Genomic DNA, 27,919 nt, shown 5'->3' with positions numbered 1-27,919 from the left:
CACACAAAAGATGCCCAAATATATTTATTTAACTCTTAAAAAGTATGTTACTCTTTAGAAAAAAAAGACAGCCTAAGAAATCTCAATACAGATTAAAGTATATCAAATCCTGCATATACCTAATTCTGATGTTTACCTAAACATCAGCACCATCAAACCCAGCAAGGTAAGACTTCTGAAGTCAATAGCAATGAGGTACCAGGACAGAAGAAACCCTTAAAAGAAAAAGGAGCTTCAAAGCCTTTGAGCCAATAAGAGCCCAAGTTCCAGAACATATTCAAGAACCACAAAGTATCTCTAATCCTTTTGAACTTCATTTGCTGCCAAAAATACGTGAGTGTTATAACAAAGAAACATAAGTATCTCAGTATACAGTTACAAACTGGTAAGACAGTTCATTAGTTCAAAGCAGCCAGAAGAGTTCTAAAACTGACAAAGACAGAGCTTGGGGCAGAAAGGTTGACAGACTAGCATGAACCAATTAAGCTATTTCCCTCAAGACCTCTCTCCTTGCTCATGATATTCAGAACCAACTCTAGGCAGAAGAAAAAGTTCATCATCACAAGACAGTAAGATACTTTTTGTACTCTTGGTAAAGTTTTCAGTGTTAGTGCATGAAAAAGTTACTAGATGCTTATTTCTGGATGTGCATAGGGGTGAGGTTGCCATAACTATGTGCCAGCAGTACAACTGTATTCATTAATGTGTTTCATATGTAAAGTATTAGCTGAAAATATTCAGCCTTAAATTGTTATAGAAATACTAATAAAAATGCATCTCCAGCAATGTCTTTCCCTTGTTAAACACAATAACAACCATCTTGCTTTTACTCCGTGGTAAAAGCCATCTACTCCAATCTTAGTGATCACCCTAGGAAAGATACCTCCCATCTGTCATTGGCCCCTTCAAGATTTCTGGAATGTTTTCATCCAGGAGAACTAGCAAAGAAACAGAACCTCATGGTGGGGATAATAAATAGGGACAATTGTGCTGGTGAGAAGGCTCACGTGGGACATAAATGGTGACAAAGGAAAAGTTTACTTTAAAGGTGCAAGAGTCTAGTCACCTAAAGTGAGTCCTATTTGGAATGCAGCATATGTCCTAGAAGCAAACTAGACACTGAATGTTGTGTTTCTTCCTTTTAGGAGTGTAAACACTACCTTATGTTCTCAAGTAAGAAGACACTAATCAGACTTAGATGCAGACACTCAAGCAAGTGGAATGATAACTCACAAGATACTCAGTTTCATGCTAAACAAGAATATGTAAACACCCAAATGAGTCACCAATTCAGATAGTACCATACACCCCATATGGATTGTCACATCGCAGCACCATAGCAGCATTTTGATTTAAAGCAAAGTCCTGCTGCTCATCCCATCACATCTACTGAACGGTGGTAGCATTAGCAGCACTGTGATTTACTCTCTGCTTTCAATGGATCTAGGTCCAGTTTTGGTTTCCCCACATCATTCTCTTCGTTAGGAAAGGTTTTGTAATTGGCAAGGATGTTTTCCACCAAGAATCGAGCAGCTTCATCAATGTTGATGTTGTCCTAAAAATGTTGAAAGCAAGGAAGTCAGTGATCTTTTTGAAACAGTCACACATTCCTATTAACAGTCACACTTTCCTAAAGCTATCCAAAAAGAAAATAATTCTTCAGTCTTATCAGCAGAACACAAGCAGTTTAGATACAAGAAGTCATTGCTCAACCTTTTTTTTTCTGAAAAAGTTAGCAGAAAGGTTGGACACAAAATTATTCATCCATATTACAAGCTGAAATCTGATTCTAATCTAGTAGGCAGTCAGGGGAATGAGTGTCACCTGCATTTGGAAGACAGACAAACGCCTAAGTGCATTTTTGCACAAGGAAAGATCCTAGGTAATTACATCATCTGCAGTATTGTCCTACCTTTTGGAGCCTTGGTCTGTTTCTGATGGAATTTGGATGCACTAATCTTTTCCACGATCCTCAAAATCACAACTATTTCCAAGTAGCTTTTCTAGCTACTCTACATATTCTTGTGCATACTTTGAAAAGCCCCTTTCCATACACCCTAAAGAATGTATGTGTGCAGGATACTTAGACATGTACTTTGCCAGAATACCCCAGTTTCTGAGGGTCCAAGCTGGCTAGTGCCAAGCAGTCTCTGGCCACAGGTTTGACCTGACCAGGCCATCTGCTAGCACAGGGCTGCCATGCTTAGAATTGCTCATCTTTACTTCCAAAGGAAATACCAGCCCAGTATATTACTGATGACTGAGTATCCAACTATCAGTTCCAACAGAAAGGCAGAAGCAGATTAATAGGATATCCAAGTGGGCAGGACTTAAAGCCATAAACTGTTTGGCTTAGAAAACAAGACAGTTGTCCTAAATAGTTGCTATTTCAACGACAATTCTTCAGAGCTCTAAACAAGTCAATTAATACCTAAGCTAGAACTTATTGCCTGGATTTTTCTCTGCAGCAAGAACCTTGTTTTACATTGTCCTGTCTTAAATGCCACCTAAAATGCAAGCTGTCACTAGAATTTCACATTAGGAAAAAATCTAATGTTACTGGCATTTATTTTTAAGTCATAATGCACTTCATATATAGCAGTTTTACAGGCAGGTAAAGGTTCAGGGAAGACTTTTACCAAAGCAGAATCATGGTATTCTTTTTGAGTATAAAGAGCCTTAAAAATAGAATTTTTAGTAGCAGATGGGTGAGTTTGGAAATATCTTTTCAAATGCAAACAAATTGTTAACTAATTTAACTAATTCCTTTAACTGCTTATCCTTCTCTTAAAGTAAACAAAGAGCAACTTGTTACTTTGTTTCTTATAGTCTTCTCAGAGACTCTGCTTTTTAAGAGTTGTCTAAACATCATTGTGTAACACTTCAGCGGCAGCAGCTGAAGGAAGTAGGCAAGACAAAAGAAAAGTGAGACCTTGAGGCCTATCTTACTTTCTAAAGGATTTATCAGCCAGACCAGTAAACTGGCCTGTCAGCCACACTGTCCTCATGTAGCAGAGTCCTTCATTTTAAGAATCAGTTGGGCTTTAAGGAAATATTGGGTTTCACTTCCAACTAAGCTGCTGCCAGTTTAATCTGTGCATTGACAAAACATCTGTAGACTAAAACTGTAAAATAGATGAAATTACGCAAAGTTAACTGAATAAAGCAGCTGTCTTTTTTAGCTTAAATTACTATACAGAACAATTTGTTTTTCTCCAGTTCAGTCTTGACATTGCCTGATAAAATAGAAAAGTGCTTTAGCAACACTGTGGGTAGATAGTAATGAGTAAGCAAATAGCTTCTTCACTTCAAATCTTGCTGTTTCCTACATAAAACAGTGAAAACAGAAAATGCAATTTAAAAACCTGCACCTAAAGATGACCTGTATTTTTTGGGGAGCTTGATCAGCATTTAGTAGTATTAACATCTAAAGAACTACTGATCCTCACGCATGCAAGATGAAAAAACTTATCAAACTCAGATAATCAAAGCTTCCAGATAGTTTCAAGATGCTCTGAATTTGAGATACCTTTTCATCTAAACCAAATATGCCTCATCTTCTTCATGAATGAAGCTAGCTAACACATGAGTTCAAATTTTCTGAATTTGACTGCCACTTCCTATACTTGATAACTTTATTTCCTATATGACTATATTCACCCTTCTTATGCCAATATTCAAGAGACTAAAAATATTTTTCTATTAAGCTTACCTTGGCAGATGTTTCAAACCATCCAACAAAGCCACCTTCTCTGCAGAACTGGTCCATTTGAGAGGGATTCTGGCTGCCATCTTTCTTCTGGTCACACTTGTTTGCAAGGAGAACAGCAGGGATGGGGCTACCATTAGGAAGTAGTACTTTACTGTCCAAATCATGCTTCCATTTTGAAACAGCCTCAAAAGTGGAGCCTCTTGTAACATCAAAGACCACAAAAGCACCAACTGCCTCTTTGTAGTATACTCTGGTCATATTTCCAAAGCGCTCCTGGCCTGGAAGAGAGGACAGTCACAGAGTATATTTATATTGAAGCATGAACTGTATTCAGTGTAAACAGATTAGTGTACCAGCTTAATCCACAGAAGTTTGGCATTTGGGCCTAGTCACCTAGAGCATAACACATTGCCTTCTGTATCTCACCTAAGTTCATTGTAACAGCTATTATGTATACTATACATGGCAAGTCAGATGCTATAAGTAGTCTGCAGTCCTAACTATGATTTGGATTTTTTCTTAAAAAAACCCCTCAACTTCTATACTTACATAGTCAACTTATTTGTTGAGTAGAGTTCTTTGAGAAGTAATGCCTAAAAACACTACCAACACAGCTATACACAAATCATTATTTCATCAAAGAATATTAAGGCTTGTATATTAATCTAGTTGCTTCAGCTAAAGACTCAAACTCAGCCTTTTGCTGAATGGTGAGCAACAAGGGGTTCTGCAAGCTTCAAAGCTAACAGCCTTCAAAGAATCTTCTGAAAAAGTCACCTATATTATAGATTTTTCCTTAGAGAAAAGTTCAAAAGAAGCTGCTAGCTTAACAGTTCGGGCTAAATCTGTTAACTTTGACTTCATTTTTTCAAGTCTAAGATTTACTCCGAATTAATTTTCAACTACAGAAGTCCTACAGCAATCCCAGGATTTAAAACAAGAACAGTTAAAGTACAATTATTCACAACAAAAAGCCACAGGGAAAAAAACCCAAACAACTGTCCATAAGCAGAGAAAACTCAAATAATGACTTTTCTTATTAAGTACAACTACTTTAGTCAGAATAATTGAAATATAGAATTAGAGTGTGCCAGTTCACTTTTTCTTCTGTTTGAAAGGTCAGACTATCATGGTGTGTTTACATTTGAGTGTGTCTAGCACTATCAACTCCTAGCACATTGTTTGGAAAGTCTGGGCTACTAAAATAGCTTTCTGCTTTGTTTGGAAGCCTTCACTGGGAAAAGTAGTCCCTGAGCTCTATTACTTAATTTTACAGTGTATCATCACTTGAGCTTTTATCTTTTCATGCATATGAGGTTTAAGAACAGATAAAAGAAGAACTGTATTTGGAAACATAGTTGTCCTCTGTTTATAAACACTCAAGTCCACCTTTGATTAGCAAGGGCAAACAGATGCAAGGAGAATTGGGTGTGTTATCATCGTCTCAGAAAGAGACCAAAACTCAAATGAAGTTGAGAAGAGATCCTGTTCAGCAGTGTTCTTTTCCAGCTCATTTGCCTCATTTTAATAGAGTATTTCAGAGTATGATTAGCTCATTCCCTACAGACAGTTTCGGAAAAGGTTACCTAAGCAGCTACTAGAATGGCCTGAAAACAGCAGCAGCCACATTAAAGATCCAAAGAACTATAAAGAAGCTGACTTTATTTCTGTCTTTTCACTTTAAGCTATGATGCTGCAGAAAACAGCATCACTATCCAGCATATTCTTCAGAACGGAGATTACACATTTTTTTCCACTACATTTTGTGAATGAACAAGCATGATCCAAGAAGAAAGCTCTTAACTCCATACTCAAAACTCAAGTTTTAAAGCAGCATTAATGCCATGGACTTTAAGGCCATGGAACAAGTCAGGCAGCAAGCCTGCATCTCTGTGACTATGCCTTTGAAAAAGCCACACTGCTAATACAATTCTCCTAAACAGAGTACACAAGTAATTCACATCGTCTCCCTAGGCTGGGCTTTCATATCTAAAAGAGGTTTTTAGAACAGCCTTACTGCAAACCACTGACCACTGTTTCCACTAATCATGTACCATTACGGAAGAGTTAGATCAGAAGGCTTTTACGACTTCTGCATGTCAGTGATGTCACATTTAAAGAATGTAGGATTTTGGTTTTGGGAGTTTTGGTTGAGTTTTTTAACGGAGTTCCACACAGCCAAATTTAGTTACATTAAGGCAGTCACTGCATAAGGCACCACACAAGTTTTGAGGAGCTCCTTCTCAGCTTCCTCATTTGTTGAGCTGTCAGTTTCACCACCAATTCAAGCCACATGGGGACACCTCGGACTATGCTAAAGCACTGACTCCAGTATCCAGTGCAGGGAGATATTCCTTCACAGCAAAGGACAGCCCCACAAAACAGTGTAATCTCGAGGTCTACAATGCCCTATACCAACCTCAGTCTTCTCCAGAGAGAGTTCTTCAATTCAGCTCTGAAATGGTCCAGAATTGAGCACCGCTTGCTGTTATTTACATGAGACTGAACATGAATCTGGAGCAGCAAGGCAAATGGTCCCATTAGTCCTTGCTATTTAGTTGGTGGAGAGCTGGGAAGCTTCCATGCTTTACTTAAGGCTGTTTTTCCAAACACTTGATGAACATTTACATACGAAAATTAAGTTGTATTGATTAGTTGCAGGAAGGGTTGCTAGATTGTTACCAGAAGGAATAGACAGAGCATGATCACTACACAGGAAAACTAAGTTATTCAGGAATGGCAGAAAAGAACATCAGGCAGTTGCCATTTCTCAGATAGCTGTGTATGCTGTACATAAACAAGGCTGCAATCACTGAGCACAGTGAAGGACATTACCATTGACTGAATCCCTTCCTGCCTATTGCTCTTCTATCCAAAACAGCTGTAAAGACAAAACCAGTTGACAAGGTGGCCGTACCAGCCTCTAATAGCAATTATCATTCCTGAAACACACACAACAGCACATTTAAGGTGCACAAAAAGGTGAAATTAGAACAGTGTTACATGTAGCTTCCAAAACAACAAAGTTACAAAGCACAGCTCAGGACCAAACCTGAGGAGTCAGCCAAAGTCAGCCTTGTACAGCAGCTGCTCGCAGTGTAAGAAGACAGCAGTCCTGCTAGGAATGGAAGTCAGCACAGAACTGTATGTTCCTTGTTATTCCATAGCAGCCACAGTATAAATCATGGGCTTTGCCGGCCCACAACAATCATTTAATTCTTATTTCCAGCAACTCTTACCTCTCTTGTAGTATGAGTTTTAGATTTAGAGAAACATCAACACATATTGTTCCACAGTTTTAATTTGGGTGAAAGTAGAAAACTGATGTGCCTATCAGCATGAAAGCTTCTATTTTTACTAGATTAAAGCTTTATATTAGGAATATTTGCTATCTCTTACCCTTAAACACACACAAGCTCAACAGTATTGGATTCTTATACATTAATGCCTTTTAATATGTCAATATGAGTCCTTCCCTTTTCTAGAGGAACTCAAACCAGGTTGTTATAGACCTGTTTTCACCTCTAGAATTCACATCCACTAACAATAAACCTGACCTGAATACTACCCTGCAACTGCTCTTTCATCCTGTCTGGAGCCTAATGAAGATGGATATACTGTATTTCATACAAAGTCAGAAACAATAAAGCATGGGCTGCCCAGGAGGTAAGTTTTGTTTAGTAAAAGGTATACAGCATGAGGCAGGAAAAGAATTCAGTTTAAACTGAGTGGACTTCCTTTATAATCATGTCATTATTGAAAAAGCACATGCTGACCTTCTTGTCTAGGATGCAGAGCATTCTAGACAGCCTTTTGAAAATTTTAACAGGAATTTCAGACAGGTTTCACAAGCGCTTTTCTGCTTGCGAAAACAAACAAACAAAAACAAACAAACCCACAAACCCTCATACAGAAAAATTAAACTACAAAACTCTAATCCTCTAAATTCTCAAGGCTGAACATAATTCTCTTTGCTCTTAAAACTAAATGTCACAGCTTCTGCCATGCACAGTTCAGAGATCTGTCAGACCCCCTCCTCTGTCCAGCAAGATATTTGCTATAGTCATTTCTCCATATGTGACAATAGTGTTGAGCAGTACAGAAAGTGAATCATACCCCCAGAGAAGAAAAAGGCTAAAAGTGATCAGATTAAACTGGACTTAAAATCCCCAGTGTGTATAATGTAAGAAGAGAGCAGGAAGATAACTAATTGCTTAGTACAGCAGTATAGAAAGGAAATCAAAAGATTAATCATCCTGGTAGGTCCAGTGACTAGGCATAAATCTGGTGCCACTAAAGTATAGTTTTTTAGTAGTTCAGCTGTAAATGAGGAGCTAAGATACAGGACAGCCACAGGGATGAGTTTAATTTAGGGGTATGGAAGTGACTTCATGTAATGCAAAGTTCTGCATTCTCTAACCATAGTTTTCATATAAAAATGACTCAGCACCTATTGTCACCATATCTTCCAGTAATTGCAACAACCTTAAGTGAAATATTTGCACAATGACATGCATCAGGAACTAATCCACTTCCCTACAGCAGCACCACAGGAAAAAGCTGACTTTAAAACTGCATTAGAACTTGGGAGCTATTCTGACTCCCCAGTTTATATTTTAATGGGAGTAGAATGTAAGTTGAAAACTACATGAAAGAAATTATGGGCTGTAATTTAAGATTGAACATTAGAAGCTTTATATTTGTCCTTTTCTGCAAGGTAAATTATCATTGCCTTGAAGTACATTTTCTAGAGCAGTCTCTCAGTGTAAGGGAGAAACACTAGAGTCCTGTTTCTTACAGCAGTGTGACCTACCATTGTAGCAGTTCTTGTGAATATTTAGCAACTCCTGTTATTTCACGCATAATTTCAACTTGTAACTCCTCCTATATGATGGGATTTTGGGCTAGAAAAAGCAATTTAAATGTACAAATGACTGTTGGATATGCACAATAATGAGTTTGTTAAGCTTCCTTCCCCCAGACTACTTAATATATTAATGAGTTAGTAGAGAGTTTATATCAAATAAGATGTGAAAGGTTTGTTTTTTTCAGGAATACCTGAGTGACAATTCTGTATTTACAATTCCAACTCTCAGTAAAGTTACTGTCATCCAGTGTAATAGATTTAAGCTAAATCCCCATCCAAAATGCGTGGGAACATAATTCAATCCTCTAATTGAGTTAGAACTACTGTCACTTTCAAAACAAGTCCTTCAAGAGCCACAGGCAGGAAAAGACCAGACTGGATGTCAGAGGGATGTTTGGCACAATACAGCCAATACCCAGAACTGCCCTGAGGATGAATCTCCCAGTTCTCCAGACATCTAATGTACATTTTAGCATTACCAGGGTCAGGTGTGAGTTGACTGAAATTCCTTTTTAGAGAGGTATATAAACATGTTACTGGCAAGTTACCATTGCTGACAGCTATCCCCCATCTCCCCAAACCAGCACATCTTGTCCCAGAACTGTCCTACCTAATTAGATTAGATCTGTTATTCTGCAATAAGTAGGTTAACCAAACCACTATCGATATTACAGCTCACATGCAAGTGGGTCTGCCTGCTGTCTCCCACAGATAGTAGCCATAGACTGAGAGTAGACAGACTCTTAAGACTGTTAATACCAGATGGCTCCTCACTCCCCAGTCTTATCCATTAAGGCTATAAGTGTAAAGTTGCCACAAGTTAAAACCACAGAGGTGCTGAACTATGCATTTATTTAATGACAGACAAATTTGCAGATGACACCAAGCTGAGTGGTGTAGCTGACATATCTAAGGATGGGATGCCATCCAGAGGGATCTGGACACACTTGAGAAGTGGGCCCATGGGAATCTCATGAGGTTTAACAAGACCAAGTGCAAGGTGCTGCAACTGGGCTGGGGTACCAACACAGGCTGGGGAATGAATAGAATGAGAGCAGCCAGGCCAAGAAGGACTTATGGGTGCTGGCAGATGAGAGGCTGGACACGAGCCAGCAATATGCATGTGGAGCCCAGGAAAATCCCTTTTATCCTGGGCTACGCCCAAAGTAGCATGGCCAGCAAGGCAAGGGAGGTTGATTCTGCCCCTCTGCTCTGCTTTTGTGAGACCCCAACTAGAATGTGGTATCCAGCTCTGGGATCCCCAACATAAGGACACGGACCTGTTGGAATGAGTCCAGAGGCAAGCCATGAACATCAGAGGGCTGTAGCACCTCTTCTATGAAGACAGGCTGAGAAAGTTTGGATTGCTCAGCCTGAAGAAAAGGCTTCAGGGTGACTTGAGGCCTTCCAGCATCCAAAGGGACCCCTACCAGAAAGACAGAGAGGGGCTACTTACAAAAGCATGTACTGACAGAACATGGGGAAATGGTTTTAAATTAAGAGTAGGTTTAGATAAGATATTAGGAAGAAATTTTTCATTGTCATGGTGGTGAGGTGCCAGAACAGGTTGCCCAGAGAAGCTGGGGATGCCCCATCCCTGGAAATGCTCAAAGTCTAGGTTGGGTGGAGCAACCTATGGTCAAGTCCCTTGGCAGCAGAGGAACTTGATGATCTTAAAGGCTCCTCGCAGCCCAAGCCATTCAGTGATTCTATGACATTAGCAGCTCTAGCAGATGTAAGAAACCTGTAAGTGTTAAGGAACATCCAGCTTGACTTTTACTTTCCACCACTGTGAAAAAGTGTTATTTGTGGTTCTGGTGACAAACACAGACAGGCTAGGAAGTGAGAATTACTAGAATATTATATCTTCCTGTATGAAACAAGTACTAGAAATAATCTCACTGACTGCAGTACTTAGTTTCTAACAAACAAAAGCAGCCTCAGGCAATTACAACTGCTAGTTCCCTTTCTTACTAAGGGTGCTATAGGTAAGTTAACTGACCACTGGATGGACCTCTTCCCAAGACTAATCTTTTCCCAAATGCTTCAGAACAGGCTTCAAGGCAAAAGCCAGTTAATCCCTGTTCAATTGACTCACATTTTATCGTAAAAGACAACCTTTGATCCCCTGGTTATGTCTATATTAGAGAGCTGCAGGGTGCAGTTGAAGCAGTTCTGTTGAACAATGCAGTGTCAGAGGCATGACACCAACAATATACTGTACAGACACAGTATTTATGAGAGACCCTGTAGCCATTAAAAAGTTACTGATGAACATCAGTCTAAGTGCAGCAGCATTTTGATTATTTAGATCATATCACAAAGTATGCCCATGTGTTCACAGAAGTCACTATTTCATTTTGAAATGTTAGGAAGCATTTTGCTTTTAAGTTCCATTTCTCAGCCAGTTTCTAAACTAACAATTTGTTGACTACATGAAACTTCAAAATCAATGACTAGTCCTTCCATTCACTGCTTGCTATCATTAAACTTTAACACAGGACAATCCTGTTCACTACTGTGAAACAGCAAGAGCACAGAGATGGCAAGTGCTGGAAGCTAGACACCAGATTTCCACCAGGAGCTATGTTCACTTCTACCAACCTAGTAGAAAAGGATTGCCACTCTCTCACACAAAGACAAAGTTTTCCCTCAAATAATTGCACAGCCCTCACTGGGAATTTTACAGCAAGACTGAAATTTTCATTGCTGCCTGTAGTCTTGGGCTAATCTAATACTTAATTGTCCAAACTGACTTCAACAGCTCACTGTTCTGTCTTTAAGAAGTTGAGAGGCAACACCCTGCACCTAAGAGTTCAATGGGTTTTGTCCAACATCATGTGTATTTTATGCAGCAGTATAACAGTCATGTTTGCCTAAGAATCCACCTATTTTTTTTTTTTGCATCTTTGCTAAACAGCAAGTGAGAGACAAAGTCCCTGTTAAGCACTAGATTTCAATCCCCAGAAAATCGGAGTGCAACCAAGCTAAACAATTTCTAACTAGCTGTCAAATGCAGCATGTACAGGACAACTCCCCTGCATTAGTATTCAAAGGAGTTGACATAGTCCAATTAGTGCCAGCAATAGCATGAATTGGTACTTCCTACCTTGCTTTAACAAGACTTCCCCAAACAAGTAATCTGCCAGAGTTAAGCTATTTCATGCCTGCCACCCTCTGATCCATATCCTTTGGTGTGCTGCCCTGCAGCCAGAGCTGCACTGCGTACTTCACAGTGATGCGGCATGGCACTACAGCATTTCACAGCACACAGGAGAACAATTCTAAAGTCAGTTTATCTCCAGAACAACTTTATCACGAGACTGAAAAAATGTTAATCTCTAAAATGGTCAATGTGTCATAGCACATTGTGTGTGACTGGAATTTTGTATCAAATTGCTGCCACTTTGCTCTACCCAGCACTCAGCCTGGGAGCATTTAAAGAACAAGTTCCCATAAGCTGTTTGCAGTGACATTCAGAGACTACCTCTCAACCTATTATTTGAAAAGCTGCTAAAATCCATACAATATGGAATATTTGTTTTCATTACCTGCTAATGTAGAAGCCACTGCTACTGAGAGTTTGCCAGCCTTCTCTAGACAGTTAAGACATTTATTTCTAAGCAAGCTCTATAAAGCCTGACAATCCCTCCATTTCTCAAAGCATAATCACATTCCATTTATCCTCTTTTTGTGTCTCCATAGCCAGAAGAGAGCTTTGAATATCGAACACTGCAGCACAGTAGCTTGAGAAGCATGCTGTGCTTTGTAGTCACTAGTCACTGCTTACTGCTGGTCATGCTAGCTTTATCACCTGCAGGAGTTTCACAAGAGGTATCCATATATTTCCATGCAAAAATATAAATAGACATTCCCTTTCTGCAAATCATCACTTCTTTCTAACATGGCATATCATACTCCTGAACCTCTGAAGCAAGTATTTGGAGGGAACCATTTACAGCAGACTACAAAAGCAAAGGAACGGTTACCAATGGAGGGTATGTCTGACAGCTGTGAGACTGAATCCAGTGGTTTCACTCATCACTGAGAGGAAGAGTTATTTTTTACAGCATGCTAATACCTTTTCTGGAACCAGTCAGCTAAGATTATTTTCTTTGCTTTATGTCATAAGTTGAGAATTACCCCTTTATAGCACTTGCCAACTCAAATTGTACTTGTGGATATGCACTTTGGTAACACCCTGTCCTAATGTGCACCTAAAGGAAACCAAACTGGTAAGAGGCAAAGTGGACATGTAATTAAGATTAAGCACCAAGACTCTGAAGCTGCAACTTCTGAAGATGAAAGGAGAGTTGATAAAGCTTGATTTACATTCCTGCAAATGCCATACATTAAGAGAAAAGTGTATATTCAACACTGTCTGTGCCAGTTTGTCTCTGAAGGGAAATGTGCTTGACTTGTCAAACCAGCTTAATTTCTGACTACTTGAGTCAGTATTATCTCTCCTGTCCATTTGATGTACACCTATCCCTGACTCTAACACAGAGTACCAGGAAAGAGTTTTTATTGTGGTCTTGCAGGAAGCACAAAACTAAGCAACAGCTGTGTGACATCTGTTTGAAAATAAGGCTGAAGCACCATCTACTCCATAGTGAATAGACACTCAAGGACAAAGTGCATTTCCACTGTTGACAGAAATTAAAAGTACCTGTAAGATAAATACACTGAACTTTATTTTAAGCCTGTACTAGATCAGGTGGTCTTTTAGGATCACATCTTTAGCCCCATTTCTCATAGAACACCTTGAAATGCCTTATGAGGAAATTCTAAGCTCATTTCCAAGACAATCCAAGAACATCTGTCTCAATTCTCCTATTTAACTGAACTGTCCTGCCTTGCATAATCAAAATTACCACACTAGACTATCTTACAACACCAACATCAAGACCTGTAGCATTTCCCATATAGTTCTGGAATTCAATCAGCACAATTGGTATAGGTTTCATCCAAAATAACGTATACAGTACTTTGAGTAGCTACATAACATAGTACTAAGCAAAAGAACCTTTGCCATTATGAATACTTTGGTACCCCACTGATAAGATGCGGAAATTCCTTCATTAGACCAACAAACATACCTCATACCTTGATAACATTTCATTAAAAGTGTATTTAAACAGGAGTCCCAAAAAAGAAAACATGCAGAATCTGTTTATATTCAGAGAAGTCTGAAAGTTGGAAAAACACCAAAAACCCAAGTTTAACAGATTCAGAACTTATTTTAATATTTAGCTGTAGAGCTCCATGCACAGCAAGTCATTCTGAAGTGAAAGCTCATAACCCAAATCCAGCTACTCCAGAAAAGTCATAAGAAAGGACACCCACACAAGACTTCCCACAGAGCAATGGTTTCTAGAAGGAAACAACGTACACCTTCAGTGCTGTTTCTTGCCTGTGTTCAAAGTCTATATAAGCAGGCCTTTACTTCCCATCCCCAAACTTTATCTGCTAGTCTTGCATGTTTCCAGTAAGCACAACCCTCAAGCAAATTTTCTCTCATGAGATTTATATTTAAACACATGTGAGCAGGAAGCAGTCAGAAATTAAGTTTTTCATATCTCCATGAGTCTGAAGACAATCACACAGAAGATTCCCCAGTCCTGACTGGGAACTTTCTGACCTGCCTCAGCTATAAGCAAAATGATACCACTCCTAATCTCCTCCTGAAGGCTGCTCCTGGAACCTTCATCACTATATAAACTAGGAAACAACCTCAGAAAACTTAAACGTTTCTGAAAACACTCTGAGCTCCAAGTTCTGCATCCATTTCTGATACGGTTATTTATGTTCACATCCTTCACTCACTAAGACTATTTATAGTGGTGAGAAAAAATTCGAGGGAAGGTTACGCTTGGATTGTCTCGCCTCCACCTTATGCTCACTTGTACCAGGCACATAGCTAAGCAATTTTTTTCTTTTTTTTTTCTGCAAGAGTTGCCATTTTAATCCCTTCAACATGCATTGTGGCTAAGGACAAGTTGTAACAAGAGTAACTTAACTACTTTTAGAGACTGCTGCCTCCAAATTCTTCATACTTAGGAGAGACTTCCCTGCAAAGCAACTTCCCTGAAGCATACGTGCCTCTGGCACAGAGCCAGGTATGGATACAGAACGGAATTTTTCTGATTGTTTTCCCACAGATTTTCAGAGATGCATTAACATCACTTAACACTTGCTTTAGACCTTATTTAAAAAAAATAAAATCAGTCCATAATTCAAGACACAAGCTAACACTCCAGTACACAGAAGCAACTTGGCAGCCTCTATGACATGCCAATGGCACAAGTGCAGACCAGCTGGAATAGAGAGCTGCTTGAAACGAGGGTGTTCACATGGGAGTAAACTATCTCACATACTATAACTGCCTGGTTGCCTTTGAAAGTCAATCATATCCATGGTTTACTGTACTCTCTCCCATTTCTCATGGCTTCCTATAGAAAAGCCTAACGGTTACTTAAAAAGTTAATTTGCTCTTAACGTCAACTCACCTATCTTAACATTCACTTGTCTTCATACAAAAGATGGGTTATTCCAGCTCTTCCTCAACTTAGTATTTAACCAAAATACTTTATCTGATTTCTCCATCCTCCTGGGGTCCTTTATATACTTATAACAAGTTACAGTTCACTTCGTCTCAAGGAGACATGCAATATTTTAGTAACAAATTTACATGCTACGTGCTGCTTATCATTCAGTTCTTGAAAGCCTGTAGAGCACGTTAACAGTACCAAAGTACAATGATTCCTTTTCTGTTTGGCCAACTTCATAGCCATACTCTGCCAGTTAAAGAATTACTTCAGTTTTAATAAATATTTATACAAACAAGTTTTAATAAATCCTGGAAGAAGAATATTCTTACACAAAAGTTAATTTAGAATTCCTCAAAAAAAGCATTAAAATTAAATTCATCTAACAGTTGCCATTAGTGACATTCTTCATGAGAAGCCAACCTCAGGCCACTATCCATGCTCTTTACCATGCCTGCTCTCCAGCAAACTGTACTTCATACAGGCTGATGTGAGTGACAGTGATAGTCAACATGAGCACAAAAGCAGCAACTAACACAGATGCGGGTTTTACTAGATCAGCTCTAAAGTTTCTATGACACTGAAAATCCTTTAAGCACTCTTTCAATATCACGTGAAAGCTTCATCAATATGCCACACACACCTCCTGAGCATACTGTGGTCAATGCAGTGCTCACTAAAACAGCATGCCTGTCAGGTAGGAATCTCTACTGTTTTGAAATAGACTATATAAACACTTCCCTATCATTAAGATTTCTTTGGTTTGCATCTCTTTACTACAATGACTTATTCCTACATCCTATTTATTTTGCCAATCATTTATCCCCTTTGATCAATATTTTAACACTTTCAGAATTTATCCAGAAAGAATTTTTCATTACTTCACACATCAAAATAAAAAAAAGGCAACAAAACACAAAAGACAAAAAAACCCAAGAATAATGCCTAAGGGCAGCTAAAGTTCCTGCATGAACACACATATAATCTGTTCACCTCCTTTCAGAATGCTTTCTTTATGCTGTAACCAAGATAATTTGACAGTGACCAATCAGTCTTACTCTCAAGCTTTTTCATCACCTTTAAGAGGTTACAACCTGTGTCTAAAAACTAAAAAAACCTGACTATCTCTACAATACAAATGTCTAGGCACAACAGTAACCTTCCTCCCTCTTCACTATTTTACATCCCTTCCCCTTTGATGCTGCTGCAAGAATTTGCACTACTTTGTACCTTACAACAAGAGGGCTATTTTCAGTAGAAAAAAGAAAAAGCATAAGCAGTGTAATGTGGTCATGCTCTATTTGACAGAATTATCTAATCACAAAAAAAAGACCCAAAACCAAAACAACCTCAGCTAGCACAAGAATTTGAAGTCATCCAGTAATGTACTGTATTGAAATAAACAGCACAACATTCATAATTTTTCCTACAATCAAATCAGAAGCCAGCATAGTATCTGCATTATGATCTTTAGCTGATGCCTGAACTACAGGGTCAGTTCTTATCATTGACTTAGGTACAAAACCTTAGCTTGCATCACCCAGCTCTTTAAAGAAAGCTTCTTATGAGAAACTGTTACGTACAAGCTTTGATCTAGTTAAAATAATATCCCTTTCTATGCTTAAGGGTAAGACTTTAATTCAACAGCCTTTTTAAATGCATCAAAATAAATTCAGAATGCCAGCACTATATTGCTTGCAGGGAAGTCACATGTAACATTACTTACCATAAGATTCAGATCTCTTCAAGAGATCTAAAGCTGTTTGCACACACCAGCAGGCAAAATTATCTACAAGTTGAAAGCCAGAAGACAGCTGGGCTGATGAGTTAAAAAGGAATGACTATCACATGCTCAGACAGTGCTACACTTCAATAAAGCACTTTAGAGAATGTTGTCTGTGATTATAGAAGCCATCTTCAACCTGGTTCTTTAACTAATAGCTTCAATATAAATCTGTTAACATCCTCAGGTATTTAGAAATATTCCTGATTGTACACATAAACAGCTGCAGAACACACTCCCAAGTTGAGGACTTCAGCAGCTTTAAGACCATCAAATACCCTTAAAGACACTAAAATACTCTTTATTTTACTAATTAACTCTCAGATGTCAAGTGCCATAAGAGTCCAAATTGTCACTGTCACACTGTCTCAGCACAACCCAACCAAAAATCACCAAGATTACTTCTCTTCTTTGTCTTTTTTTTTTCCATTGGGCAAGATTCCCCCAGCCCTTTGGAAACAGAGTACCCTAAACTAGCAGATTAGACCAAGAGTTCGGAGTGCAAACTGCAGAACAGTTGTATCTTCCTTTTCAATTTCTGCTAGGGAAAGACTAGTCAGGGGTTTCATATAAAAGTCTTATAAAACAGGAGAAATATTTCAGTGACAGGAGAAATTTTAATTCTTCAATCAATTTAATTCTTCACCCAATTTACCACAAGCTTCCAAGGATTTATCAGCAGCTCTTAACTTAGTCTTCAGCTAGCTGTGTCAAAAATACTCCAAGGGCAATAATCAAGAATGAAAAACATACTGTCTTCTGGATTATGTCACTATTGCACGATGTATTGCTAGAACTTCCCAAGCTGTAAATAGGTTCTGTGCAAACTTTGTGACAAGTTAAAGCTAAGTTTCCGCCTATCCTGTTGAAACAGATTGCTTTGGCAAAGCACACAGCCTACCCAAGTCTGAGCAATGAAGGGCTGAGAAGTCAAACACAAGGATGGCAGCCTGCCAAACTCCAGGATGCCAACAGCCTCCCCTCTTCAATCTTTGGAACCCCAGGCTCGCTAAATATACCCAGAGGATTGCAGTAGCTTGTACCGATACTGTTAATTGAGTCACAGAAAGTTAAAACTGATTCACAAGAGAATCTTCACATCAGAAGAGAAAGCTTGCCAACATCTTACTTGCTCTTCAAAACAGCAATTGGAAAATATTTTCATCTGCCCTACAGACCAGCAACAGAAAGATCCACGGTGTATTTCAGCATATGGAAGTACAAAGGCTTAACAGTTTGAGGAATCATATTTGAAGTGTTTTAGAGCAAAAAGACCAGGAGCTGAGGTACAGCTGGTCTGTCACAGGGTTACAGCAGCCACATGTCACACTTCCTCATTTCTGAGCTTCCACAGATAAGCATAAAGTTCATGGAAACAGTAACTACAGGCTTTTTTCCTCTTGTGTCTTCCAGCAGTGTAAGTTTAAACACTGGCATTTCAAATAAAGTCTGCTTTTTCAGATACAAGGAGATATTCTGAGGGTGGTAGAGATAAGGAGAGCTGCAGGGGAACACCTGGGCTCTACACAAAACTAGAAATGCAATACCAACCAAGGTGATTACGGAGCTGAGGGACAGTCTTCTTATGAGACCATGGCAAAACAGAGATTGTTCTGTGGCATTTGACTCCACAGCATAAGCAAAGCAAACCACAGTAGGTATACAGTTGGAATCTTGGAAACAAGAGATGCTGAAGAACAGGTTTGAATCATATATAGGAAAGGAATAATAGGTTTGGACAAGTAGACAGGACTTTATTGCTTCCATGTGCTCAAAGTATGTTTCTAACTCACAAATTTGTGATTTGAATATAGAACTAAGCATAACATAAGTTCCACTCCCTCACTCAATGCAGCAGGGATGAAAACTACTTTTAAGTTAACCAGGTGACTCCAAGCATGCAAAGTTTAAGCACTCTTCCTTTGAGGACAATTTTAGCTTTGAGTTACCTTTAACCTGTAAAGCATGGTGCATTAGATGCATTACAGAGCCATAACCCTGAATTAATTTCAGCAGCAGCCATAACCAAGGCCACCACCACCCAGACAAGCAGGTCAGGAGGAGGAGTACAACCAGGAACACTCCAGGAGCCCTGTATCCAGCAGCGAGAGTAAAGCAGCTGTTCGAGGACTACTGTAAAACCCTTGGCAAAGCCAAGAGCCCCACAAAGTCTGCTAACAAGAGAGGGCAAAGCCCGTAAAAAGTGAAAAACTTAATTCCCACATCAAGACCTCCCTCTACTTACACCTCAAGAGAGGCAAGAATGAGAGGTTGCCTATAACAGGGGTAAGACAAACACAAGAAGAGACATTTCCCAGCCAAAACACGCTTTCCTCCGCACAGGCCGGGCCCCGACAGCCGGGTTCCCAGCGCCGCCCGGCGCACCCTGCAGGGAGCAGCCCGCCCGTCCTGCCCCGTACCTGCGATATCCCAGAGCTGCAGCCGCACCAGGGTCTTGCTGTCCCAGTTGATGACTTTGAGCGCGAAATCCACGCCGATGGTGGCCCGGTAGTGCTGCGAGAAGAGCTGGTGCACGTAGCGCTTGATAATGCTGGTTTTGCCCACGCCCAGCTCCCCGATCACCAGCACCTTGAAGAGGTGCTCCCGGCACTCCGGCACGCCGCTGCCCGCTCCTTCCCCGCCGGCCATCCCTCCCTCCCTCCAGTGGAGTGCGGCGGAGAGGCCGGGCTGCCGGGGCCGCGGCTCTCCCGCTTCTAAACTTTCCTAGGCAGCAACTTTCCTCCGATTTTCCCCAGCCGGCTCCCCGCAGGCCCGGCCCTCGCCGGGCGGGGGAAGACGAAGCGGGACAGAGGGTGGGAGGGAGCGGGGAACCTCAGCCACCACCTGACTACAGTCACAGGACGCGGAAACTCCGCGGGCTTATAGCGGCCCGGGGAGGGCGGTGGGAGGGGCGGGGAGAGGGACCAGCCCGCCCCGCTCCGCCGCTCCGGGACACCGGGCGGGAGGTGGGGACGGGAAAGGGTCAGGGCGGGGGGAGTTACCCCGCAGCCGCTTCGGGCGGGCTGGGCTGGGAGCGGCAGGGTAGCGCGGGCTGGCCGTAGTGGGGGCTGAGCCTCAGAAGAGGGCTCGGGTTGGGAAAGTGTCAGCTCTCTGTCCGTACCATTCTTTGGTACTTTGCTTCCAGTGGTGGTGGCGGCAGCGAAGTTTTCTCCCGGTGAAGTCTCTGAAAGCACCCGGGTTCTCTCCCCACCGTCCGGGAAAGAGTGTTTTACGGCAGAGAGGTCCGTGGGACAGAGGGCCTTATCAGGATGCGTGTCTTTGGCAGGGTTCCAATGGCCCGTGCTCGCTCCCGGCCTGCATTCCCAGGAGCCAGCTTGAGGAGCTATAGGTGCAGCGTGCTGCGCTCCGGCCCTCTCCCCGCCCTCGCAGGCCCTGCTGTGCGGCCTCGGGCTGCGTGTGGGCCGGGACGGGCTGAGACACCGGGGCAAACAGGGCCGGCAGTGCGGGCCGGGCCGGGCTGAGACAGCGGGACAAACAGGGCCGGCAGAGCGGGCCGGGCCGGGCCGGGCTGAGACACCGGGGCAAACAGGGCCAGCAGTGCCGGCCGGGCCGGGCTGAGACACCGGGACAAACAGAGCCGGCAGTGCGGGCCGGGCCGGGCTGAGACACCGGGGCAAACAGGGCCGGCAGTGCGGGCCGGGCCGGGCCGGGCTGAAACACCGGGGCAAACAGGGCCAGCAGTGCGGGCCGGGCCGGGCTGAGACACCGGGGCAAACAGGGCCAGCAGTGCCGGCCGGGCCGGGCTGAGACACCGGGACAAACAGGGCCAGCAGTGCCGGCCGGGCCGGGCTGAGACACCGGGACAAACAGGGCCAGCAGTGCCGGCCGGGCCGGGCTGAGACACCGGGACAAACAGAGCCGGCAGTGCGGGCCGGGCCGGGCTGAGACACCGGGACAAACAGGGTCTGCAGTGCCGGCCGGGCCGGGCCGGGCTGAGACACCGGGGCAGACAGGGCCGGCAGTGCGGGCCGGGCTGTGCTGAGACACCGGGGCAAACAAGGCCATGCCCAGGCAGCAGCAGTGGCACAGCGATGGCTGCTCTGCAGAAAAGGCTCGGGTGAGCAGAGGAGAAATCGCCTCCTCATCCGCAGGATTGCCATCAAACACCTACAGCTAAATTTGGTTCCCTCTTGTTACTAAATTGATCTAATAAAATATTTTTATTATTTTCTGGTTGTTTAAAAAATTATCCTAGGCAGTCACAGAATCATAGAATGGTTTGCGTTGGAAGGAACCTTAGAGATCATCCAGTCCCAACTCCCCTGACATGGGCAGGGAAAGCCGGGTCCAGGGATGGGGCATTCACAGCCTCTCTGAAACAGACACCTTGTTAGAAATCAACATAAAACAATTTTCCTGACCTTAGCACCATGTAGTACCATGGGTGCTGACTACAGGTGCTGTGCTGGGAAAAAAAACCATCTTTGCTAACATACTCTTCAAATTAAAACACACAACCCCAGGTGTCTGTGCCAGTAACAAGAGGATGAAGTTGTGTGGTAGTGTCTCCATGCTGTAATGTTTGTTTATAATGCAAATACCTAAACAGAACTATTCTGTGCCACAGAGCAATGGCAACCACCCCAAACAGGAAACATTACCTGATGGTCTGGTCAGCCTGCGTGTACAGAGGCAGGAAACCCAAGGGAAGATCTAACTAGCAGTGAAGGGATGCCCCCAGCGGGAAAGAAAGTAGTGCTTAAAATACATGGTAACATCTGTCAAACAATCGTCAGTTTCTCCTGATACTATAACAGTTTCTTGCACATACTAATTTCTTTACAATGCTTTAAATTAGTGGCTTCAGTAAAATGATCAGATATCCTCAGGTGGCTTTTGGAGAATGTGTATTTCCATGTCACACAAAGATGGTTCATGCAGTGTAGATGGGAGTAGGTGAATAGAAGAGCTGTTTGGCAAAATAAGGCAAGAAAAGACAGCATTCTTGGGGGGGGAATTGTGTTTGGGGATTTTGGTTTGGTAAATTTGTTAATTTGTCATGCTATATTAACTCCATGACAATTTCTGTAATTAGTATTTACTTGCCCAGCAGTAATGATACCAGAATATAAACTGGGGGAAGACTATAACTTAGAAACAAGATATTTTCTTCTCTTGATGGAGTGAGGCACAGGGCAGCCCAGGTTCCTGCCAAGAGATGAGACAAACAAGTAACACTGTCTTTATCTGGGAGGTTGAAAGCAGATGTGAGACAATATTATTTCAGGTACAGGGACTTTAACCACTATGGGTTCTGGTAAACCTCTCTAGCTATATCTAGACTGAGGTCTTTTTCATCACAATGGTCCATTCAGACAGGGAATTTGGCTGGCATGCACTGAAATTTCTCCCCAGATAGGTGCCAAAGTTTTCCTTTGTCTTGCAAAAACCAAAGTGGGTTGGAAATGAATTGTCACATGCTCATGTAAGGGTGGCTGGGGTTTAGGATGGATGCAGAAGCCTTGTTCCACAGGCTTAGATGGAGTCCCTGAGCCTTTATTCCTCACCTGTGAGACAGTAATTACATTACTTTCCTACCTTCTGGGAGACTTGTATTAATTGATTACTAGGCACATTCTGTAATTATATACCAGGGTGTGGAATGCTTGTATGTTGACTGCAGGCCTCTCATAATATTCGATAAATTGTTTTCCCTTGCACAGACAGGAGCAAAATTGTATTTATTTCCTACCATTTGTTAGGCTTGCCTACTACCCTTTTTGTTTTACATGTCATAAAAATACATTGATGCCTGAGAAATTTATTCCTCCCATTACTTCCTTCATACCTTGTACTTTTTTTTTTTTTACAAGCAAGGTAAGGCAGATATTTTGGTTTTGATTGGGATAGAGTTATCATATCAACTAAATGAGATATTATTAACTGTACTACTAGTAGTAAACTGACTACCAGTACTTCAGGATACTTGAGTTTTATATCAACAGTGCAAAAGAAGCCTGTAATTTATTTTTTTCCTGACATATTGATTTGGAGGAATTAGAACCAATATTAAAACCAAAGAATCAGTAAAAGTCATCATCTCTTCATGGAGGAGTCAGTATAAAAAAGCAAAAGCAAAATGTGACTGATAATTTGCCATCATTAAGAGTTTAATCAGTACTAATTGCATTACATAGTAATATAGCAGTAGATCTTGCCTGAACTAATAATTTGCCTAAATTTCATTAATATTAATTTTTATCAAGTTGGCTGATACCTGTGTGAAACAGCTTGGAAAAATTCAGTCATTTATAGTCCTGTGTCTCTGGGGCAGTGCAATCAATCATACATGAGATTATAGAATGAAATATAACCAACACCCACCTAATTTTCTTATTGTGAGCTTAATTTCTGTGTTGCTTGGTCTTTTACATGTAATTCTATGTTTTAAGTGACTTCCCTTTGTCTCTTGAAGGTCACTGAAAGCTCTCTATTGAACAAAGGCTATTGACATTATGGTACAGTAATTGGGATAAAAACATTATATTTTACCTTCAGTTGCCTGCACTGGGAGACCAGGAAAGGGTTATTTTTGGCCATATTACCTAGCTTATCTGGTTGGTTGCCTTTAAATAAGATGTTTGCTTCGTATTTCAAATACAAAATAAAAGCTCTTTGGTTTTGGTGGGTTTTGGTTTTTTTTCCTTTCTCTGCAATGGAGGTCTCAGGAATGAGGAAGAGAAATGTGTGTCTTACAAAACAGGCTTTTGGTATCCTCTCATCCTAAAGGCTGAAGTTTGGTCTGAATTTTTTTACCGTTGCTCTTTGTTGCAACCAGTGGCTGCCCAGCCATGGGGTTCCTTTGCTAAATTATGTTTATCCACAAGTCAGAACACTGTCTTCCAACAGCAGCTGGATTTAAGGAACTGGCTGGCCACTGGAAGTGCTACAGAAATTTTTATAGCCTCATGATTGTTACACAATGAACTGGTGAAATAGTTTAGCTTGTAATACAGCACTTTAGCTTCCTTTTTTTCTGATCCCTAATGGCTTTTGTATCTCTCTTCCTTCAAGACTACTTCTTCTAATCTTTCCCATGTTAGTCTCTCCTCCACTTCCTCTACACACCATTTTGCCTTATCTCACTTCTATTTTCATCATAACAGCTGCAATTCTTGTAATTCTTGTAATTCTTTACAAACTTTTCTTTTTGCCTTCTTTTTCTTTGATTTTTTTTCCTCTATTTTTATTTCCTTTCCCCATGAATGCTATTTTTCTCCTGACCTCAGTTTAGGCTTTTCACTTTTTACCTTTTTTTGTAATGATTTCTTTCTCTCATACTCACTTTCCTATTCTTCTGAGCTTTTTCCTCTCTGAAATGAATGTGAGATTTTTCATGTTGCTACTTGTCAGCCAGTAGTGAGAAAGGGACCAGCAGCAGGTTCAGCCAGTTAGACCAGGAAAGCTGCAGGAGGCACATTCTTGCCTGAAGCAGAGGGATGCATTTAACTTACTCTGCAGTTACATTGGAAGTCAAATTCATAGCTGAAGGGATGGTGTGAGTGGCTGCAAAAGTGGATGTACAACACAAGGACAATTTCCCTGCGCAAATGAGGATGCAGAGCTGCTTGCAGACTATGACTGAGCAGGTTTGCACACCATGTTATCTGTGTGCTTCCTTGATCTGGTGGGGGATGCACAGAGCACTTCCTCTGCTCCACATAGTGTTTCCCAGAAGTCAAGGGCAACATAAATCCGCATTGCACACGAATGCCATGATCACAGCCAGAGTGTTCTGCTGGAGCAGCACAGGTGACTGAATGTTTTCATTTAACAGTGGGGTTTGAGGGAAATGTCCCAAAGTACTGTGATAGTAACATGCAAACAGTGGAGACCAAGGCAGGAATGGAAGGCTGGGGATATTTTGGAAAAGTGCTTCCATGGTCAAGTAAAACACTGGACAACAAAGGATATGCACAAAAATGCTGAATTAATATTAATTGAAGGTTAGGTATGAGTTTACAGTCTACAAATGCATGCCTAGTTTTTGCCCACTGTATGCCATCAGCTGTATGAGAGCACCCATGAACAAAAAGCTAAGATTATGTGATAGTATTAAGCCTGCCTGGGGCTTTGTTTCCTGCCAGGCACTATGACACACTCTTGTCTCCTGACCACAAATTTAACTGAGTGATGCAGGCTTGAACTTGTAAAACATTCTCAGCATATAGGAGAGTTCTACTCATACTCAAACAATGTAGTTGGAGAAATGCAGGTGGTGTTGTAAAATATATCTCAGATCAGATGTATGCATGCAAAACTATTATTAGACAACCATAAAGATATATTGGAAAATCCAGAAAAATAAATAGTAATTTTTATTTAAAGCCTGTAAAATAATGGTGCAAAAATTGAAGTAATGGAAGGATCTTTCTGTCCAGAAGAGTAAGTGAAACCAGCCATGAAGAGGTCCTGTCAAACAGTGATGTTTGCTGGTAAAATCCTGGAGAGAGTCCCTGATGATCACAAGCAGAAGTCTCCTTAACAAGGCCTGATTCCTTAACAGATCTTCCGATTCCTTCCCTGACTTATTTTGGTAATTCTCCATCTATATAGACAACAGACTGAGAGAAACAGCTTGTGAATTTTCTCCACTGCAAATATTTATTTTTAACTCTTTAAATATTTATTTTTAACTCTTTTCATATGAGAATGGTAAATTCTTTGCCTTCATTACGAGCACTCTGAAGAAGATAGTTCAATACTCTAGTATTGAAGCAGTGCAATGAGCCCCCAGTGTGTTGTTGGCAGGCAGATTTGTGGCAAAATAGGTAAATACTTATAGACCATCATTGCAAGTGTCAAGACTGAGGCCAGGAGGGAGAACAGCTGTTGACTGGGATTCAGATAAGCAAGATGTAATAGTTATTGAAATACTGAGGGGATTATTATGATAAGCTTTCTTCCTTTGCTAGCTGCTCACTCTAGCTTGTGTGTGGACATTTATTCCCCCAACAACTTTTCGCACATTCAGTACTCTCAAGCCATGTGCTAGGAAGGAAGCAGAGGTTCTTCCATGCAAGGCCCTTACTGTGGCATCTCCAGCTGGGGATGGGTGGGCCCTGCAGTAGGCACCACATAGACATAAACTGCCTAGGAAAGCATTTTTTGTTTGTTTTAAATGGTTCTAAGACTGAAGTACTGAAAGGCACTAGAAGTTCCTATTTATGTTTATGTTGATAACTCACCATATTGTTTTGTGTCACTCTTAACTAAAAATCCTTATCATTCTTAGCTTATCTTGGTTAAAAAAATGTACTTTTCCCATGTCACACTGAATAGTATCTGCAGCTACAGAAGTGTGACTGAAGATATGACTTGGAAACATAGGTACCAAATTACATTGATGCTTAGAGTGATGAGTGACAACCAGACACTATTGTAGATAAATCCATGTTGATTGACACATTTAATTTTAAATCGTTCAAATTTATTTAATTTGTATCAATCCTTTAAAGCAACAGCATTTATTGCATCTTTCATGGGGAGCGAAGTAGAAAAACTGAAACAAAAAGCTTTCTACGACCTTTTGTAAACTGTTGTAGCAAGTCCCCATTCTGCTCACACACTTAAGCAAGAGAAATTCAGTCATCATGACTCATCCCAATCCTCTGCACCTTCTAGAGTTCACTCCTGTGCATGAACTTCATCACATGCAGTCAGCTTCTTATTTTATGTGGTGGGAGACAGACTGGAAAAGATAACTATTACAGCAGACCTGGAAATACAGCTAATATGCATGGAGACTTAAACATACATCATGGTTATTCACTCATTACACGTTCAGCTGAAAATATAGATGTTTTCCATTGCCTTCTTTGCTGCACAATTTCACAGCAATGACAGAAGACATGGAAATGCCCTTTCTCTCTCTCTCTTTCACATTCAAAAGGGAAGCTTCTCTAACAAAATAAACTAACCATACTTATGCATTTTTTGTCAACCTCAGTGCTGCTGTGTGGCTTTAACATTAGGCCATGTAATGGAGCAAGCTGTACTATGACCAAAGAATATAACAGTTTCAGTCTCATTTATGTGCAGATTGTGTTGGAATTTACATGGCAACTGAGTGTCCTTCTTACACTGGCTTTAACTGTGAGTTGCTAAAATTAATGTTTGAATTGAGGTGTCCAAAATCTGACCCATTTGAAGGGGTTTTTTATGAAGTTTGATGCATGCTACCCTTTGTTAGTTTTCAAGATCCTACTGCCAAGGACAGGAGTTCAAACTTTTCCAGTCTAGAGGTTTCTGATCTTTCATATGGAGCAGTCATTTTCCCCCTCCCCGCCCTGCAATTAGTTTATTATTGAGAAATGGTTGAACAGGTCTTAGGTTTTAGAGCTTTTCAGCCTGAGGCAGACACCTGGCATGTATAAGGTTTGCTTAGGTTTCAAGCAAGCTAAAGAACAAAAATGGAGATTCCCAGTCTTTATTACTGAGAAAACTAGAAGCTCCTTCTGCAATACTGTATTGTGTTATTCTCATTGCTCCTCTTTTCTGTAGTTATTTGGACCATGGTTTTATAGCCCTTCTCTCAACTGTACAAAAACCCAAACAAAACAAACCAAATAAACAAACAAAAAAACCCAAGCCAAAAAACACAAAACAAAACAAAAAAAAAAACCAACAAAAAACCCCCCACAAACAAAAAAAAATCTGTCAGGCTCAATCTGTATCAAATTGTATTTGATAAATAATAAATGAGAATGTATTTGGCTAAACAAAATAGTGTGTTTTTCAGTCATCATTTCTTAAGGAAAAGTATGGAAATAACATATTTGGAAGACAGTGTGTGACTACTATGACTATGTGAGAATGAAGCTGGGTTTAATGCCCAATCGCTTTACCTGTATTTTCAGACAAAAAAAACCCTTTAGAGTCATCATTCACTGAACAAAACAGTGTTTTTTTTTTTTTCTTTCTTTTTTGTTTTCTAATTGGTTTTTAAGCAGGATTAGAGTGTCATTGAAGCCATTTATTTATGAGTG

General features: G+C 40.9%; 1 protein-coding gene across 1 annotated transcript; it reads right to left on the bottom strand.

Annotated features, from left to right (window-relative positions):
- Nucleotides 1–74: 74 nt before the first annotated feature.
- On the bottom strand, nucleotides 75–19,671 carry RAB32 (RAB32, member RAS oncogene family). The gene is made up of 3 exons (XM_084202490.1): nucleotides 19,331–19,671; nucleotides 3,713–3,990; nucleotides 75–1,555 (listed from the first exon to the last, which is right to left on the bottom strand). Exons 1-3 carry the CDS (start codon nucleotides 19,557–19,559, stop codon nucleotides 1,406–1,408), a joined length of 657 nt encoding a protein of 218 aa, XP_084058616.1. The 5' UTR covers nucleotides 19,560–19,671; the 3' UTR covers nucleotides 75–1,405.
- Between the last annotated feature and the right edge of the window lie 8,248 nt (nucleotides 19,672–27,919).

This window comes from Fringilla coelebs, assembly GCF_963513975.1.
Source record: "Fringilla coelebs genome assembly, chromosome: 3".
In the NCBI taxonomy this organism is placed as follows: domain Eukaryota; kingdom Metazoa; phylum Chordata; class Aves; order Passeriformes; family Fringillidae; genus Fringilla; species Fringilla coelebs.
The sequence above is the reverse complement of the archived record's forward strand: the minus strand, read 5'-3'. Positions and strand labels throughout refer to the sequence as shown.

Coding starts and splice junctions, on each gene's coding strand:
- RAB32 (XM_084202490.1), bottom strand. CDS start 19,559: ATGGCCGGCGGGGAAGGAGCGGGCAGCGGCGTGCCGGAGTGCCGGGAG. Junction 3,991..19,330: donor GCAGCTCTGGGATATCGCAG/GTACGGGGCAGG, acceptor CCTCTCTTCCAG/GCCAGGAGCGCTTTGGAAAT. Junction 1,556..3,712: donor GGTTTGAAACATCTGCCAAG/GTAAGCTTAATA, acceptor CAACATTTTTAG/GACAACATCAACATTGATGA.